This window comes from Gymnogyps californianus, chromosome 5 (assembly GCF_018139145.2).
Source record: "Gymnogyps californianus isolate 813 chromosome 5, ASM1813914v2, whole genome shotgun sequence".
NCBI classification, from domain to species: domain Eukaryota; kingdom Metazoa; phylum Chordata; class Aves; order Accipitriformes; family Cathartidae; genus Gymnogyps; species Gymnogyps californianus.
Genome location: NC_059475.1, coordinates 17,812,355 through 17,832,942, shown reverse-complemented (window position 1 = coordinate 17,832,942; position 20,588 = coordinate 17,812,355). Strand labels below are relative to the sequence as shown.

The 20,588-nt window shown below is 38.4% G+C and overlaps 1 protein-coding gene across 1 annotated transcript in view; it reads right to left on the bottom strand.

Moving 5' to 3' along the window:
• Positions 1 to 3,606, bottom strand: part of TRPM5 (transient receptor potential cation channel subfamily M member 5) — a 41,685-nt gene extending 38,079 nt beyond the window's left edge. The window contains exons 1-3 of the mRNA XM_050897608.1: positions 3,490 to 3,606; positions 2,326 to 2,506; positions 618 to 784 (exon numbers count right to left, since the gene is read on the bottom strand). Coding sequence (XP_050753565.1) covers positions 618 to 784; positions 2,326 to 2,506; positions 3,490 to 3,606 — 465 coding nt within the window. The remainder of the gene's footprint in view (positions 1 to 617; positions 785 to 2,325; positions 2,507 to 3,489) is intronic.
• Between the last annotated feature and the right edge of the window lie 16,982 nt (positions 3,607 to 20,588).

Sequence of the window (20,588 nt, the reverse complement as noted above, 5' to 3'; positions counted from 1 at the left end):
TGTTGGGTGAAGTTTTTTATTTGGTTTTGCGGTTTTTTTCAAGAACTTTGATTGCTTTGACCTGAATTGTAAAGTCCCTAGAGCTCCCAATAACTAGATGAAATCCTGCATAGCTAGCATTTTTGGCCTGGTGTGTTGAGCAAGTTTTTGCACATTAGACACCAATTCAATGACTACTTAAGAAAACTTGGTCTTGAAATATTTATGGCTTGTGTTCCATACTAGAAAATATACTTTTTACAGTATTTATGAAATAGCTTGGAGTAAGTGCTTCTGCCGTAAGTGGACAAGGGAAAAAAATATTAAAGTTACCTTACGATGCATGATTTTTTCCTGACGTTCATCCTTACTTTTGTCGCTGAGCTAATGTCTAATGCTGTCACCTGCTGGATATTTGCAGAATTGCTGCCAAGTGTACTGAGTGCGGAGGGCACAGAATCATTAGGGTCTAACAATTTTACTGCTCTTTATTTTTGTTTTCCCCCAAAACACACTTTAAACCCCACTTTTGTTTTTAAGTTAGATCAGCGTTGTTCTGCCTACTACTTCCAAATTTTGTAAAGGTGCAGCTTACTTCTGAACAATCCTGTCTCATGAGTAGAATAAGCGAAAAATACCTTTGTGTTGTCCAGAATTTCTCTGTGCTGAACTTTTCTGAGTGAAGTTATTCCTATGGCAATCACTCTTACTTTGGATGAAGTACTAGCCAGTGCATGATCTCGGACTGCTTGCACTAAGTGTCTTGTTATTCCTACACGTAAAGCACTGGTAAAAATCCAGGCACCTGAAATTATTTTTTAAAAATAGTTAGATAATTTCTTTATAATTGAACACGTTTGTGTGTCAAGTAACATTACTTGCAGTACTGGATTTAAGGTTTTTTTAGATACATAAACTGTAGACAGGTCTTAATGGACTGTAACTTTTAGAATTAAAATACATACAAAGTATGTAAGACTTTAATAAGGAAAACAAGAAGAAATTATATGCCCAAGCAAATGTGCTTCACATATCATGTGATGCAATGTTGCCATCTTTACTCTGATGTCAATACACACATCAAGAATGCTGTGTCCAGTCTAGAGTCACTTACTGTCTAAATATGAGCAGAAACATCACTATACCAAGCAGGTCTGATTGTTGCATGAGGAAGAGCAAAGGGTCAGGGTGGAGGAAGTTGTTGGCTTGAACTGAGGACTAAACAGTCCCATGCAATCACCTGGTAACAGAAGAGTTTGGGCATAACCTGCCTAATCTGGTGTTCTCTTTCTCTTGTTCTTGTGTGTGTTGGAGAGTGAATTCTTCAGGAGAGTAGGATTTACAGCAGTATTGTTATGGTGACAAAGAATTTGGAGAACCCTAGGTAAACAGCTAACTAACCTTTATGTAACATAAAGGAACTGGAGATCTTGATGCTGTCCAGTCTTAAGTATAGAAGGCAGCTGGAGATAGAGAATATCTGTGTGGTACAAAAGTACCAAAAAGAGCTTTGGTACTGGGCTGTTTCATTATAAAAAGCAAAACTGTTACAATCTTGTCTAGACCAGTGAGCTCGCTGTGAAATGCTTACAGATATTTTCACTTCGTTTTGCAGATATTTTCATAAAGCTACACGCAAAAAAAATGGCATCTTAAATGAAAGCCACTTCCATGCATGTTCCCAGACATTGATTGGTTTGGTTTTGGTTTTAAATGCTTTTCACTACTCTTGTCACTCATGTGAACAGCCAGGGAGAAAGTGAGCTGACTTATTTTGTGTTATACATTACCAAGGTCTTTTTGTTTAAACTTAAGTCTAATCGTAGGCTGTTTTACTAATAAAGTCTGTTCAACTTTCAGATTTGAAGAAAACAATCTTCAAAAAATAAAAACTATTGTAACATGATTTTGACTGGTAGCTAAAAAGAGAGAATGGAGAAAACAAGAATTCTTATTTTTGACCTAAATTCACTCTTGTTGAAGTCAAGTTGCTATGCTGTCTTAAGAATTATTTTGCTATGGCACTAAAGAGGGACAGTGTATTTGGTCCCATCTCATGCTATCTTTCTAGTGTCATCTCTGAGGGTATAATGTCAGGTAATTTACACTTCAGGAGTTGTTGCCTAGAGTAATTTGGTTTGAAATAACTTATTTTTGCTATTGCTAATTCAATAACTTTCATTTTCAAAGCTCTTTAAATACAGGTTGTAGGTTGCATTCAGCAAAGCCTTGAACTTCCAAAACTAATCATGTGAGCAGGCCCATTGACATTAAAAGGTCACTGGATGCTAGGTGTGAGAATCCAGTAGGAATATAAATTCCTTCTTTAAAGCCTAAAGCACTAACCTGTGCTTTGAGCTGCCTTTATAAGTCCTTTTTTTAAGGTGTCCCGTAGCCAAGGCTTCATCTGGAAATTTTCTTCTTCCCCTACTAAAGAGACAACCAAATTGGGAGCAGGTAGCTTCCATTTGTTGAGCATAACTTCAAATATAATTCCAGGATGAACAGTACTTGGGACCTTAATAAACTTCAACAAACAAAACAAAAAAAACACTGAATAACAACGGGACAGCAGGATACATTAGAGATATTGTTTATGGTGAATGCAGAGGGAAATTTATCATCAACTTGGTTATTTAAGAAAAATTTATTTGAGCAAGACCTGACAGAGAACTAAATACTAGGATGAATTTAGCAGGCTTCTGTATAATTGTCAGCTCCCTAATTGGGTCAGTTCCATGGGTTAATTCTGTGTTGCAGACTGACATATCTGTCTCTCCTTTAATGCTGCTATTCCTCTTGAACTGCCTTCAGTTCCATGGCAGTCTAGCAAAGCCAACAAATTTCTTAGGCGTTTCTTGTTTCTGCACTAGCTGAAATATTTGCCTGATTTCATGTCTGTTTTTCAAGCACATGATACATGAATCTATCGCTTCTTCCTGTTCTGTATATATTTTGGCTTTGTGCTTAAGACTTTACGATGAAACAAAATCTTAAGGCAGATTTCTGATCCTAGGAATTCCTTCTGGTCTAGCACTAATGTATGCAAGGGGCTAGTGAGGAGGTGGGTCTGTCCATGTACATCCTTCTCTGCATATTAGCAGAACAGAGAGAGAGAACTTTAAGGAGAGTCTTGAAATGGCTCAAAAGTATGTTTAAAATGTTGAAATCCCTAGTGATTAATTTTTGGCAAAAAGAAGTTAAAACAGGGAAATGATGCAAAATGAAAGAAGCTAGGCACATGACTGATTTTTTTTTTTAAAAGAAAAAGTGATCAACTGCACTTGTAGCATGTCAGTGAAAGTCAAGTGATAGATTTGTGTATATTAATAGGCCTTATTTTAAATCACATTCATGGTCAGTAAGGTATGGTCCCTACTTTGAGTACAGTGTGGTGCCTCGCACTGTGGCACATGACCCTCACTATTACAGTCTCTACATTTAATGCTAAGAAGTAACAGCTGAACAACAGCAATAGTGTTAAAGGGTTAAAACTGCTCAGTGCTGTACCTTTCCATGTTTCTTCCCAGAAGCTGTGAAGTCTATTTCTCCTATGCAGTATGGTAGTTCTCTTTTGAAAGCTTCCTCTCTGTCACTGCTGCAGAGCTTGGTTTCCATTTCCTCCATTGAATTTGTAAGATGATCACCAGTAGACCAAGGTGTTCACTGACATGACAGAAAACTGGAAAATTAGAAGCTTTTTAAACTGGAGAGGCCACAAAATCCATTAATTTACATCTAGCTGAGTTTTTAGTCAAATATTTTACTCTTTTACTAATATGCTTGTAAGGTTCAGCTAAAATTGGAGATGTTTTTACTAAATGTTGGATGTTATATACAGGAGGCAGCAGATTCCATACCAAAGCTATGTAACTTAAGTCATAAAAAGGCATGAAGGAGTAAGGCTCTCTTGGCTCTCATTTAGCAGACAGAAAGCTGAGTTGCAAGGTGCAAGATCCTGCAATCTGTCCAAAGTCATGCTGGGTGTCTCAGAGCCCACAGGTGACCCTAATTCTACAAGAGAGAAGGAGGAGCCTCAGCCACAAACTATTGCAAGCAAGAGTAGAGCTGTGTCAGTGAGTGTCTGAGTCACGGTTTCTTGATGTCGTTATGCATCATGCTACTATGACTTATATTATCCAACATGAATACTAAATAACTAAGTGATGACATTGTATTCATCTTAAGATACTTTAAAAGAGGTTTACTCTCTGCTGTAGGAATAGACTATTTATTTATAAGCCAAAGGATTTAAGGCCAGGCTGTACTCAAGAACATACAGTTCAAAAAGGCAGGTGGTTTTCTCTATTTGTGGCTACAGGAACGATGGCAAGTAATCTGTCCTAGAGCAAAGGTCATATAACAAGAGTTGTTCTTCTGCATTACATGAGACACTGAAAAGGTCTACTTGCTTTTCCTACGTTCCAGTTTGATTGAACTGATATAATTATGATTTGAAAAATACAGATTTCAACTTGTATGCCTTATTTTGTTTCTTTTCAAAACAAAAGCAATGCAATAGCTCTCTCCCCTCTGTCTTCATCTGTGTATTCAAGTACATATTCAGTTCTTTAAAAAATCCTTGTGATAGTAAGCCAGCAATGGTTATCAACCCTGCATTAATCTTTGTTTCCTAGTCCAAGAGATTTGCTGTGAACTTAAAAGTGGGTCAAACTAGCAGGTCTCTTGTGGGTCTATTAGGATGCTCCAGTAGAGGGAGCAAGCTCTCCAGCTGTTCCCTTGGGCTGGGAAGTCTCTTGGGAGCCTGTATCCTGGCTGCTTCACCACTGCTGCCTCTGTATTTTCTTCTCTTATGTTTTCTATGCAAACGTTGTTTGGAGTTGCCTTTTTCTCTGATCTGCCTCTGAAAAGTGGTTATGGACCCTCTCATGATTTGTTTCCCCTACAGCTATTCCACACCTCTGTATCCACTCCTCTAACTTCTGTCAGAGATCACTGCTTTAAAGATGCTGTTCTCATTCTTCTCCCTGCCTGCATGCTAGTCACTTCTGGAGAGAATTAAGTGTTTATTCTGAACAATAGGATATCAGACTAGTCCTGTTAAGAGTCTTACCTAAAAGAACTTCTTTTGGATTATCAATAATGGTAGTCACAGCAAAGCCCACCTTTTTGTTTAAGTCCACTTTTCCACCGGAGATGCAGCTTTATCTCCTAAGAGCATAGAAGACAGTATTCTGGGAAAAAAATAGTTAATACAGAGTCATAATAACACATTTTGACTATTCTAAAGTACAGAAATCACTTCCTGGAACTTGCTGACAGAACAAAGGATTTGATTAGAAAAAAGTATTCAGGACTCAATTTCCAGGGTACATTTAGTCACCATTCATCACTGTCCTACATAATACACATTTATTTATATCTACACACAAGCAATGAACTTGGAATAGATAGCAATTTACAAAGTAACCTGATGGTTAATTTGGCCTCATAGATAGGCCTCAAGTGGTTAATTTTAAGTCTAGTTCTAGATTCTAGCTTGCAAAATTTGATCATGTGGTTATCCATGACTTCTCTTTTGGAATAAAGACACTGAGCTGCTGAGTTTTATAAGAAATATTCTTGCATTTGGATATTTAATTTTTTTCCAGAAATAGCACGTTATTTGATTTTCAGTTTAGGAATTCTGGTTCTCAATGGTAGTGAACAACAGTGAAAGAGACAAAAATAGATAAGATGCAGAAACAGAAGCTTTGTTCACAAGCTTTTATAAGACTGGAAAGTGAGGAAGGCAGCTGGTAACTGGCACTGCACAGAGCACTACTTTTTTCCTTTTTTTTTAATCAAGCAGTCTCGGAACCATGACATTAGAGACTGAGAGCTTATTTTGGGGCAGTATTACTTCATCTTTCCATCCTGTTCTTATACCACTTCTTCAGCATCCCTGCAGGCCGCTGTCTGTGATGGGTTACAGAGCTAAATGGAATTTGTTGTGATCTTCTACAGCTGTTATTGTGTTCATATTCCAAGCCAGGAAGTCTTCCAGCATCAAGAGCAGAAAAGTGGTACTGACAGAATGGCAAAACAAGTCCAAAAACTATGCAGGATTCTGAATGGTATCCATGCAAGGATATAGTGTAGCCCTATACAGAGCTGAGAGTCAACACTAGATGAGATCCTGGACTATTATGGAGTGATATTTCCTAAGTTTCTGCATGCAGCTTTCAGGAGCTTTTACAGACAAAGCCAATGAGCAATGCCAAGTATCTTGCTTTTTTTGTTGTTGTTGTTGTTGTTGTTGTTTTTAGTGAGATTTGACACTTTGACAGTTTTTCTTGCTTTATCTTCTATCTGTTGTTTGACTTCCAAGGAATAATACTGTGACTTTCAGTGTGATTGCAGTAATGTACAGGTGCAAATGTTCCACGTCAGTGCAATGTTCCGCCCAATGGTGCTAACGGAGCAAGGAAATGTTGCTTTGATATTTAAAGGGGTGGGGAAGATTTTAAAGGCTGCTCTGTAGATACTATACAAGTGGAAAAAAACAAAACAGGAGTTCCTTATATTATGAATGTTGTGAAATCACCAAAAAAACCCTGCTGTATAAGATTTGCAGATGTGGTTCTTAAGCACAAAGGCTGACCATGTTAAATGTTTCCTTACCTTCCTCTATAGCTGTCTCAGGTACTGCAGTGTAACCCCTCACTGTCATGGGCAGAATCACAGAACACTGCATGGATCTGTTCAAGTACTGCACATCGCCTTACCACCACGTTGCACTGCAGTGGAGCTTCACTACATATTGATCAGTCAGCACACAGACTGCATTATGTCCCTAATATTTGAATATATATTCAGAAGAGGATATAGTTGGCTCTATCATCTCCTCCTGGATTGTTAAGACTTCTGTTCTTAAAAAGCATATGGACATCTCACCCGATGTCCTCTAACAAGCAAAGTAAGCATGTATTAACAAACTATGTAATATAATTACAGTTTTTTAGAGTACCTTTCTCCTGGGTTTAATTCAGTCTTGTTCTGCTTGGTTCCAGCTTTCACATAAGTCTCTAGTATTTTCAGGGGCTATTGCTTTGACACTTCAGGCTGTACTAGATTGCAAGTGTGTCAGGTCACACTAATTGGGTCAAATCTTTGTGGTCAAAGTCATGACATTCCACTGCAGTCAGCTTAACTACGGTCAGCTTGCATCACTGTAACATCACAGAGTATTGTTTAATTGCAAGGGTCTGGAATAGGTCCATGCCTTGGGAAAGAATAGGCAGATAGCCAGAAAGAGGAGCATGGTCTAAGCACTTTTTGGATGAGAGGAAAGGTAGGAAGGAAAGCAAAGAGGAGACAAAAGCTATAAACACAGCTGGATGAAAAACCAATGGGGGATGACAAGTACTTCATAATTTTCTCCCTTTCCATATACTATTTGCTGTTAAACTTTTTAGAAAATTCCAAAATTTTTTTAATCCTAATATTTAAAGTTTTTTCCCCTCCTTTATCTGTGAGAAAGCCATTGTATTAAATTTGATTAAAAGATTACTTAAAGGCAAGTAATCAGAAATACTTAAGGGGTGGGGGGAAAAAAAGCCACAAAAATCTTGCCTGCCCCAATGTGTGCATTCATATTTTAAACTTTGTGTATTTATGTATATATCGAGCAATCTTACTTTAGTTCTGGTTCAGACTTAAGTACAGATTTTTCTATCTGGGCTGCTGCTACATATTTAAAGTTTGTAGGTCAAATTCTGTCCTAGATGTTCCCGTTGACTATAAATACAAACATCTATGGAAAGAATGTACCTCTAATTATTACCAGATTTGAAATATAACCTAGAAAACTATTTCTAACTAGCAAAGCAAGTTAAGACAATTATGAGGAAAAGACAATTGCCAGTTCCACCTACATCTGGAAATGTGAGTCAATGTCATTTACATTAGGGATGGCCTGATTAAATCATTCCAGGTGTCAGCCAGTCTCATGAATCATTATTTCTTTAACCTCGTAAATGGGAGCTGTTAGAATTGAACCATTGTACAACCAGTGCTTGTGATGCTGGAGTTTGCAGGTTCTAATGCTGTTTAGTCCTTCATTTTGGATGGTCCTAACTTCTTATATGGGCATTCTAGATTTCTGGGATGTAGGATATTGGCAGGGAGGTATAACTTCAGGGGGACAGTTGTGATGGCTGTAGGGAAACTCTACAAGGGGGATCCCTGCAGAGATTCTTTCCTGAAGGATTTATCCAGAAAAAGTGATGAGGTCAGAACCACAGAGAAACATTGTGACACCTATGTACATCCCCTTCTGGACTGTTCTCCCTCCTGTCTCTGCTTCCTCACCCCTCCTCTGCCGTGCCTTCTCTCCCCAGCCTCCTTTTCCCCTACAACTTCTCTCACCGTTTCCCCCAGCTTTCCACAGGTTCTTTCCAGCTATTGTCACTGCCACTTAACCCACTGTGAATGTGCAGCTCTTCTTCCTTGTGTGGTAACAAATGACAGATGGTTCACCTCCAGATGGGTGACAAGAATGTGGGTCCGTTTCATCCTTCCTTTAGATTTTAACCAGGGTTAGGCTGTGTCCATGGAAGGAAGACAGGTCAAATTTGAGCCTTTCAAACATATCTTGTGAAAATGGGCCCAGTCAAGGGATGGCTTGGCCTCAATTGTTGTCTCTGAGGGTAATGGTTCGATTAAGAGAGTAGTTATATGGTAGTCATTAGCTCTCAGGACTTAGCAGTAGTAAGAATTCTCCTTCATACTAGTACGCTGATCAGCAGGTTGGGACACACCCTGACTTTTAATCACTATCAGATTCCTCCACCCACTCAAGGAGTACATTTGAATATGTAGGTGAAATGATTAAATATAGTAATATAGTAGGCCCAATATTGTTGATGTTAAATCAGTGACAAAGCCCCCCCTTAGCTTCAGCGGCAGATGGAGCAAATCCATTGCTTTATAAACTTTAAAGGAAGCTTTCATGTGGAGCAAAAGAAAACTACACCAATTACTGTGCCCTTACTGGTGCAGAGTGAGCTAGCAATCCTAATGAAAAGTAAGCCTTAACTATTGGTCAGAAAAAGAGAGGGCTCACAGTAATGATGCAAGTGTATAGTAAGGGGGAAACTGTAAAGGAGACAAATACAATGAACTTCGCTTGAGCAGGAACAGTCAGCTTCCAACACACGTAACAGGATACCATTGGCTAAATTGCAGTCCTGTTGGAAAGGATCTAAGGGTTTACAGGCAGAGCAAACATAAGCGAGCAATGCTATGCTGTTCTTGCAAGACAGAAATGCCGTATAGGACAGTATAAACAGGATAGCCTGTGTGAAGTCACTCAGCTGTTCATCAGAACAGCTTTAGCTGCAATACTCTGTTTGGGTTTGGGTGCCAGATTTCAAGGGAATTACAGACCAGCTGGAGAAGGTTTGAGCAGGAGCGACAAGTAGAACAGACAGAGACCTCGCACTAAAAGAGAAGGGAAGCTTGAGCAAATTAGAATTGGGTAACCAAAAGCAGAGAAGACTGCAGGAAGGGAAAAGGAGAATGTAATAGCCTACCAGTGCAAAAGGAGGACAGGAAAGAAGTGTTCTTTATTTTCATGGCTAGGACAGCAAGTAACGGCTCAAGGGAAGAATGGTAACAAGGCTGCCCAGGGATACAATAGTAACCACACTCAGAGAATCACTTCCTTGGAAAGAATGAAACCCTTATACCACTGGTTAGGGAGCAAGTAAACAACCAGGCCACAGTCCTTGATTGTGATGGAGTCTGTATATTGTGACCCAAGGAACTTGACCTTAACCTGCATGTTATCGCAACCCTAAGAGCTGGATATGTGTCCACAGCTCTGATCCTCAAGATACACATATGCTTATGTAACTTTACTAATGGAAATGCTCCTACTGACTTTAGTGCAAGTACTCACTCAAGGAAAATTGCATCAGTGAGTTTACTGGGCCAGTGCCAGCAACAATGTAATGGAATTCTTTGCTTCCAATAGTAGCCACATTTTCATTCCTGTTTTGAATTAAAACATAATAAACATGAAGAACAAAGCAGATGCAGGGGATCAGAATAAAGAAAACCAGAGAAATGAAGGGCAGAGTAGAGACTGCAAAATTCATATTCAATTTCAGCATGTGCTCCAAAGATTAATTGGATGGACTCAAACTGGTGTGTACGTTTAAGTGTGAAGAAACAAGACCAGTATTTTAATCAAGGATAAATGCAACAGAGAAGGGGAGGTATGAGAAGGCATTAACTAGAATCCAGGAAGGGAAAAATATCTAAACCTGCTGTGGGAATATAAATATATGATGTGAGACAAAAAGAAGTCTTTGTTAGGGAAAATAAATGCATACGTATCTGTGTGAGAGACTGATGTATATACATCTATGTGCAATTACACACATTATCTTGCTTACATTTATGTTGCAACTTTGGAAAATGTTTGTCAGGAATTATCACATTCAAATTCTGGTAATGATGCATGAAACATTTCTGCATCACAGCCTAATGACAAAGCAGAATAATCTGCCATGATTGCCCAGGAATTGCTAAATAAAGCATAAAGACCTAGGGATGGTGAAATGCACCAGCAGAAATCATGGCCAGCTGTCCTGCATAGGGCTTTGTCATGCCTGTAGCAAATAAATCTTTGAGAATTGCACAAATAGAAAAAGGGAACAAAAGAAATGTGACTGTCACGACAAGTGCAACTTGAATTGTAGTACACTACACTTCTCTCATGTTCAGACAGGAGGGCTAAGAAAAGTTGTTAACTGCCAGAGATGAGAGCTGGAGGGATGCAACAAGTACACAGCAAATAACCTATGGGAAGGTTTCTGCATACTTTGACTAGGACAGAGAGAGGCTAGTTGAGGTTGACAGCAACCTCGGGAATGTGTTCACTAAACGGAGATTTTATGAGTTTGCAGACACAGGGCCAGACAGGGGCAAACATTAATAGAAACAAGGAACTTGAAGCAAAATCACGCAAAGAAGTGAAGCATAGAGGTGGCCTAGTAAAATAGAAATTTGGGTTAAGTTTTCAGATACATTTATGTGAATTGGCCCCACTAGAAGCTTTCAAAAACATCAGTGTTGTCAGTTTGCTTTCTGGAACAGCAGTTCTTATAGAACGTTATTTCAAGTAATTCCTCTTTACTGTATCTGTGCATAGTCAATAATCAAAACAAAATGTCAGAGGAGGAAAAAATTATTTTAAAAACCCCACCAACAACAAGCTATAAAAGGACGTGTGGGAAGAGAGCCTTGTTACTGAACCAGCGTAGGCTTTGTTTTAACATTTCTAGGGTATGCCTCTGGAGCCTAATCCTTCCCGTAATTGCCAGGACACAAGGATGCGAGGCAAATCAAGTATCCGTAGGAGTCTTCCCATTAGTTTCTAGGAGAGTGGATTGTGCTTTGGTTTGGATAGGGTTAGCACCAAGCCTTTAACAAATGAATGTGCAAAATGCTAATGCAAATATAGGTACTTTGTCTTTTTTGTTTCTGTCTTCATCTGCTTAACACAATAAAGAGCACCAGAGGCTATTTGAATAATGTACTTTTAGTGAGTTTGCAGAAATTTGCATACGGATGTCAGCCAGTGAATTTCATAGAAGTGGATTTATTCTGGGGAAAAAAACTGAGAGGGTGGACAGGTGATAAAAGGGAAATGTAGACATCAGGGAAGTAAACAATGGAAGGAGCAGATGGAACAGATGAGAGAAAACACACAGCAACACTGCTCGATTAAAATAAAGGAATTGGCTGTGCTTACATAGCACATTGTATACGGAGTGTGGGGGGAGGCTGACACGAGCTTCAAATACTCCTGGACCTTCACTGCTCTGTTCCCACAGCATGGCATACCACTTTGAAGCTGTGCCAACACAACTCTTTGTGTGGCCTCACAGTGAATCAGACTGAGTTCACTTAAAAAGAACTCATTTTTGCCAGGTCATTTTTCAGCAAAATCAGTTCACTAATGTGGTATACAGCTTGACACGCAAACTCCTGAAAATAATGTATTGTGAAACCACAGCCATAGTTCATGCTGAAAGAAAATACAAGAACATGGGAATAGTTCCAATTCAAAACAAGTGCTTCAGGAAGGGCAATGTTCAGATAAGGCAGACAAAACCATACCTGAAAATTTCAGTTGAAGCTGGATTGTACATGGACACTGGCAAATGAGTACTATTGAAAGCAAAGACCACAATGCATACTACTGAAAGCAGAAGTATTAGAAAATAAAAAGGACCACCACTTGGGAACTGGAAAGGCTTGAAATAATTTGGTGTGATTTTGCTCAGATCAGTTAGTATTTTTCATTCGTTAAGATCTTGATATATCATACTTGTAGAATCTGCAAAAATTCACAAATGTTTCTCTTGATGCCAACAGCTGACTTCACAGTTAGCCCCTAGCATTAAGCTAAGTACCAATCTTTACAAATTCCACTTTACAAGCTATACTAAAATAATCTTTATCTGTTTTCAAGTTTGTCATGTGTACAATTTTTTTTTTTTTTGCAATTTCATGCCTGTAGCCATGCATTCTTTTATAGAAAAGAGCAGTTTTTACAGGCAAAAAAAACCCCCTTCACTGTGTTTCCTTGTGGGACTGCTTTCATCATCTCCTATTTATAAGAGCTTGTTCAGTGCTTTAGGCAAATTTTGTAAGCTCGAAGGGGAAGTATATTCAAAACCAAGAATCTCTTTTGCATAAACCATATACAAAGTGTACTTTGAGAATTCCAAACCTTAGGAAAATAATTTAGTCTGTTTTGTTTCTTAAATATAACAAAACTGCAGACACAATTTTGAACTTAGTGCATTGTGCAAAAATGGTAGTGGCAAAATTGTTCATCAACTGTTCTAAGTTTTTCCCTTGATAAGACATGACTCTCTCTCTATCTTTTCCATTAACTACAAAACTGAAGTTGCATTTGGATGTGGTTGTGAATTTCAGGAAGCCGCGGGCTTAAGCATCTGAGTTCACTGGGCTGTGCTGCACATTTAGAAATCGGACCCACTGAATGCACTATGATGTATTTTTTAAATCTTTTTTCAGAAATTTGGATCTCTTGTACATAGCAAGCCCTGCCAACCCTAGATTTTCAATACATGCCTTTCGCCCACTACAAGGAGCCTGCCCTTTCTTTTTTCCTCTGGATAGTATTGATTTTTAACCCACAGTTGCAGCAAATCATAGCCAATTTGCTCTTTGGCACTCTTTGTCGGGTTACTTATCAGATAGGTTCAGATCACATCCAAATGAACGAGGAGATTATAAAACTGCAAGGCACAGAAGAAAGTGTCTGAACATGGCATATAGATGAAAATGGTTGACCTAAGCTTGTTAAGGACTACTTCAGTGTATAGAAGAAAGAGGGACCTCACTTATTCTTCTATGTTTGGGATACTCAAGAACATCTCTGCCTGCAGATGGACAAGAGGCATGTGCTGGCACAGGGATTCCAAGTCTGTCAAATTCACTGTGTATTAAAAGCCTCTGTTGCTTCCCCATACACACATGTTTTCCCTATAACTGTTCTGCTGGCAGGTGTACTCACGGCAATAACCAGTTATAAGCAGGAGGTAAATCTTCAAACATGGTGAATTCTGTGCTTGACAGAGGTTAACATGCTGTAGGAGAGAAATAGAATAATAGATGCCTCCCTTCACTTGATGTTTATACACATTCAAAGTGTTGCCCCAGTCAGTGTTCTTCCTGCTTGCAACCTCTGCTTTTTGAGATGAAACTTGGAGGTGAAGGAATGAATAAGAATATTTATAAAAATTACCTGTCATCTCTAAAGGTTTGCTCCATAACTGACCAAACTGATTTGTAAATCATAGATGAGTTTTACTCTTCTCAGATGGCTGTAAGGAAGCTATATGCAACAAAAGATTTCCTCTCTTAGACAGCAGACAGTGATTTTTTTTGTTTGTATTTCATCAAGGCCTGTTTAAATTTATGGTCAAACCAGCCAACAAAACCGTTAAGCCTTATATGCCTCCTGACTACTCTAGAAATACCTCTTCCACAGCCAAACTTTCTGAGTTGTGCTAAACCGACTTCTGCCTCACCCAGCATAATTTGGTCCTGAAAAGAGCAATCACAGAGCAAACTTGCTATTACAAGAGATGCTTTTTTTCCCCCCCCATTTCTATAATGTATAATACAATGTTGGGTGGTTTGGGTTTTGGGGGCAGGGGGGTTCAATGCCTGTAGATCGAAGGTGCTGTGATGAGAGAAAAAACAAAACAAACAAAAAACCACTGTATCAATCCAGTTTCTATAGATGGAACTCTACAGAACAGTGGATAGATACACAGTTTCAGTAAAGAGATGCCATTGGTTCTGGAAGTGCAAGGTCCTGTTTTATCATAGTAGCAATGTAGCTACAGATCTTGAACACATGATGCTACACAGGGACAAGTTTTGTGGTTCTCTAATGTACCACAGCTTTAATGGGATGCCTTACTGTTACACTTGCCACACAGGCAAGGCTCTTATCTAAACAATGGAATACTTAATATGTTAAAGATAAAAGGTGTGATGAATTTTTATCTGTCACGAAAAGAGATCTTAAAAAGTCCCAATTACTCCAAGTAACCCATATGATCAAGATACAGTAAAATGCCCTTACTAGTTAAATAAAACTAGAAATATGCGTACACGGTGTACTTTATGGTGCTGTCACAGGTTTCCTCAGGCAAGCAAATAGAAGCTTAGATCAGCCAGCCTGACAAGCAAGCTTTTTATTCCAGCAAGTTAAAAGGTTTCACAGTTGATGCCAGATCCATGAGCCATCTCCTTGTAGGTTATGTCACAGTGTGGAGCTATGCAGGAGCAAGATCTGAGAATAGTACTTCAGTAGTTACTACATTGTCAGAGGTGCTCATGTGTGAAATTTAACAGAATTCCTATTAATATTTCTGCTACAAAGTTGAATCATAACATAGCTGGGGTAAAGCTTTTACAATTAGAAGAGTGTGGAGCTATATATTGAGGATATAACAGTGCTATTTACATTTGTTTAAAAAAAGAACAAAACCCATGTAGATGAACATGTAACTTCTAGCTAACAGAATGCAAGTCTAGAAAAGGTTAAAAAGCCACTTTCTCACTTGCCACAAGTCTCATGGAAACAGTTAAAAACTAGAGCTCTATGGAATTGTTATTGGCTACCAAAGTGCAAAGTTAAAATGTAGCTATAGAAATGCATGACTTCTACTATTACTATCAATATGCTGTGTCCTATTCCACATTGGCTATGATTATAATATTGATGAAACAACATATGTAGCGTAAAATGCTGAATAATATTAAATATAAAACTGAAGCAGGCTACATACTCATCTGGGCTGATACTAATTAGCAGGCATTCAGTTTACTTCTATGAAGGTCTTAAAAAGCCTGTTTTGAAGATAGTAAACCTAGTGCTTTGAGAATGCATGTACCTAATTTTATTTACATAAGCAGTTCCCTTGAGCTATCCATTAGAATAAAAAGAATTATACAAAGTTCAAAGAATTTACCAAAGACAAGGATGACTTTCACCTTTATTATTTATTGATTTTATTTTCTTTAACTCACTGGGAGAAGATGCTTTCCCAGATGAAGATGAAGAGTTAATGAAGAATAAAATTAGCCAAACTCTGGCTTCTCAGCATTTCTGGCTGTGTTCCCTGTGATCCTGTCTGAATGTAGAGTCTTTACAGGCAGTTGACTGCCTTTTATCAGAAACCTTCAAATGAAGAGGGCTTTTTCTACCTTAACTCTGTCACATAAGATTCAGATAATCTGCTGTTCTGAATGCAATCTTGTAAAATAAAAATTACATGAAAAGTTTAGAAAAGCAAATATTAAAATAGACACAGAGCTGAAGACATCATCTGTGCCCCAAGATACTGTTGGGAATTGTCTTCAGGGGCTGAGGATGAGGAAAGAACAGTAAACACATGAAGGAGGAAAACAGAGTAGCACAGTGTACAGTTATGTTAGCGCATGCTCATGTCCTAAACTCATGGGGCTGGCAGAAGAATCCCATAGAGTAGAAACCTAGAGTGCAGGGGAGTAGAAGTCATGGGTCCACCTCTGTACTTTGCTATCTCAGAAACAGCTGTATAGTAGACATCTGCCTGACTGTAATAGTTCTGCAGTCTGCTAATATCAGGCCAAAACAATAGCGAAGATTCAGCTCAATACAAGAGTCTATGAAGATTCAAAAGGTTATTCCTAGTGCAAGCTAAAAAGTTGTCTAAACAGTGGAGAGTGCAATAGTAGAACATGGCTGATGTCTAATTGCAGAACAGGACAAATACAGTAAGTTAGCTACTATTAATGTAAGAAAACCAAAGTACTGAACAGAAAAAACACTACAGAAAGCGATCTAGAACATAGAAAAAGGACAGCAACAAAGAGCTTGTGAAATTCCTGATACAGAAAATCTGGAAGTTTTACATATACTTCATTATTCAAAAGGAAGAAAGAGTAGCAATGACTGTTTTATATCATCGGTGATTACTCTACAGATGATGAAGGGGAAAGAAAATGTGGAGTAAGAATGATCTCTTCTTGGTTGAATCATAAACATCTCTTAATATACGTAGTATAGTTAGTGATCCTACCTGCTGGCTGTCCTTTGCAACAGGCATGACCATCCATCTGCAGGGCTGAAGTTGCATTGAGGTGGCTATTGTTACTAATGCTATTTGCTGCTGCTCCCTTTTCCTATTTGGGAAGAGGAAGATGCTACCGGATTACTTGGCACACCGGTCCCTATGACAATAAAAGTAAACATTGCTAGTGTATAATGATATCGATAGCTCTTCTCTGGGATGAAAATAAGCCCTGTGAAACAGATGGAGATGCAAATAATAAGCATTTCTCTACAGCAGTAGTGGAGCATAGAGTTATCAGAAACAGACAACCAGCAGAAATGGACTTTAGCTGTGAATATATTTTCTAAATTAACTTTTCAAATTATTGCAATAACTTGGATGTTGAGTAACTGCATCAGTAACTAATCCTTCATTGCCTTTGAGAAGAGTCACGTGCTTTCCCCAGCTACAGAAATCTTTAACAAATTTCCCAGAGCATATGTATGCAGTCTAAGTGCTCTCTTAATGATTTAGGTTTCCAAACAAACGCTGTCTACTTATCTTCACTGATAACTTCAAATTTTGGTGCATAGCATGTCAGCCTTAAAGGTGAATTCATTTAAGGGTTTTATTCTGTATTTAAGAGTACAAATGTTGCATCACCATGCTTCCTTAGGTAACTTGCCTGTGACTTTCTTGATATATAACAGACCTCATTTGGTATAAATTATTGCAGCTCAGTTGACTGCTGTGAATCAAAGCTACTTTGAAGAAGGCAAAGACAGGCCCAAGCTTTTCAACTTTTTCATGATCATAGTAATGTTTTTCTTCAAATATTTTTGTCCTTCACTATCTAAATAAGTGGTATGATTCCTATATGTTTGTATTGGGGCTTTGGGTTTTTTGGCATAAGTTGAGGTATGCCATAAATATTCAGTGTCCTCAATACAGATTTTGTTATTTTCATAGGCTTTAAATTCGCCTTTCTTCTGCAAGTCTGGATTCCTTTGTGCTTTGTTTCTAAAACGTTTAGAAAATGTATCATCTCTGACACATCCCTTTGATTAGAATATAAAATGACATAAACCAGTCAGATATCCAAATTCTATCTGTTCAAGAGAACAGCAGATTTTGTTTCTCTCATGATGACCTGTGTAATTACTCTGGATTGCTTTAAAATTTCCTTTATATGTCCATGTGTCAGTATTTTTTAACTATCCATGTTTCTGTCAATGCTTATATTTCTAGGAATATAATTGTGTTAAATTCCATTACATCACAGTCATAAAAAGTCCTTTATCTTTGATCTTTGTTACAACAGTGACAGTTGCTTGAAGTATAAAAACCTGAAATTAAGCAGGACCGTAATCAAGAAATGTTCTCTGAAAGCTGAACCAGATTGTAACGTATGGTGTTGAAGGCACTGGCTATTTTTGTCCAGATTTGACTAACAGTTTTGTCAGAAAGCACTAGGTGCTGAGACCGTGAAAGTCACAGCCCAGGCAGTTGTTCTTCTCTAATATAGAACTGAGTCGTTTGCTTAGCTTAATCTACAATTAAGGAGCAATACTGTGTGTGAGGCTAAACTCTTCATGTACCAGACCCTGAGTAAGACCATCTCAGTCCCTCCTGGACTATTCTTCTGCAAGTGTCTTCTCTGTTGAAATCCTGTATGTTTTTATCTTTCTAAGTACTATTTAAACTGCAGTATTCTGTCAGGCAAACCTTTTTTTGCATGTTCTCCCTTCTGCTCAAAGCAGATGTGTTTATTACTAACTCATTTCCTAGACAGTTTCATTACCTTTTCTGGAGAGTTCTAATAAGGTTTGCTGGCAACTCTGACCAGTCATCACACCCATGCATCTGTCTCCCTTCCTGGTAGCTTTCCAGCCTTCATGTCAATCTGCTAAGAGGGAAATAATGCTAGAGTATGAAGATTCATAATCGACTACTATCTTACAGATGCTTGAGATTAAAAGTTTTGTAAGCTGCTGAATGCACCTGCTATACTGCAAATTCGTGACACTGTTTATTCAGCTCTTCCCACTGTCTTGCTCACACTGGCAGTGTATGTGCAATGACTTGTTACTTACATTCCTTTTTCTTATAAGGTGAAACTTTCATTTGAATGTTCATTGAGTTGAACTGTGTCTTCTAGTATAACATTTGAGTTGCTGCATCCTCAACAGATTCCCATTTCTCCCCCGTTGATTATTAACCCCAGCCATTGAAGTGGTGATGGGCTGTGGTTTTTTTTCTTTGTACATGGTTGGCCTGTAACTTAAAAGATCAGTGTTACTGTTGACAACTAAGTCTGTTGCTATGTGGCTGATAAGCCAGGTTATGTCCATTTCAGTGTTTGTTCACATGGTGAAGTTTCACAGCAATGGCAAAAGGAAGAGGAAGAATCTCTGTATGGTATCAGCAGCAGTTAAAACATGCATTCAAGTTTGTCTTTCCATTCAAAACACAATGTCTTGATTTAAATTCCCAATGTTTGATTTAAATTCCCAATGTTTTTAGTTCTGTCTGCACACCAGAACTTTGTACGGTGTTCCAAAGCATCCCTACCTTTATACTGACTAATCCTGTTTCTCCTCTTCCCCAGCAAATCTGGGTGCTTAACATGCAACCGCATTTATTCACGGATACAAAGGAGCACAGTGCTATTATCCCATTTACAAATTAAGAACCTGAGGCACAAATAAGAACAATGACACACCAGAGGTCACACAGGAAGTCTGTGGGAGAACTGGGAGATGAACTCCAGTCATTCAAGTCCAAGATTGGAGACTGGAACTTTGCTCTTTGATGGAGAAATGAAAATACTTTCTTAAATTCAATATACTTACAGGAATTTGGTATTATCTTTGATAATTCCTTATTATTTATTAGGCAAATCTGGGTAATGTATCAAGTTAAAGTCCAGCCTATTTTTCTTTGTTTTCTTTTTTTCCTTTTGCATTGACAGCTACCCATCAAACTACTAAGTTTATTAGGGTTTAATTTTTATGTATCTTTGCTTGTAATGGTAAATTTCAAATATTATGCTATTCTTTTTCAATTGTTTGCCTAGATTATTAACAGAAGTCAAATCACAGACATGTTTTCAATGGGAAACATAGGCTAAGCCATCAGCCTTTTTCTTAGAAAATACTCTCATGTTCTCTACCCTGTCACCAGTATTTTGGGAGTCCTAAACTACTAGTGCAGGAGACACCATTGTTTTACAAGTAGTGCAAAGAGATTCATCTGCCCTTAAGCATAATCTACACCACCATGTAAAAGCTGGACAAGAGGGCCCTCCATATTGAAAAGACTCTGCAAAGACCATGGAAGTCAGTACTGAAAAGATGCTAGGGTCAGATCCCCAGCTGCATCAAATTACCACATTATGACTCAGTTTATAGCAGGTAAGTAAATGAGTTGTGTTTTGGGTTTTGTTGCATCAAAAGAAGTCACTGAATCACCCTCCCTTTAGAGTACCAGGTCTCCTGTATTCAAAAATAGGATCATTTCTATAAGCTACTTTGTCCTATTTCTTCCCTAGCTTAAAATGTAACACTTCAATGAACAATTCTGTTGTTGCCATTTATGTGATTGTAATAAGGCAGCTTGTCCCATTGAGGACCAGTTAGGCTGTGACCAGCTAGCTCTGCCCTAGAAACAGGCATGCATGTCTGTGGCCAATTAATATTAAATGGGTGCACCTGAAAGCGGGGACAGCAGTACAGTCAGCAGAGCTCCTTGGGTGAAAGAGGAAAAAGGAGCTAGAGGCTCCTCTGAGCAGTGAAGGGGAGGTCTAGGGAAGTACCCTTCAGGGACAGTGTTCCTCTACCAGGTGTGGAGAGAAAATAACAGCAAGCAGATGATACTAAGTTTTCAGTCTTTGTAGATGCTTCTGGGATCTTGAGATAAACAGCCCTTGCCCTTATTGCAGCAGAATTAGAGGAATTGGGAGAGTAGTGAGAAGCAGTGTTGCTTAAGATGTCATCTCTGTACAACTGTATT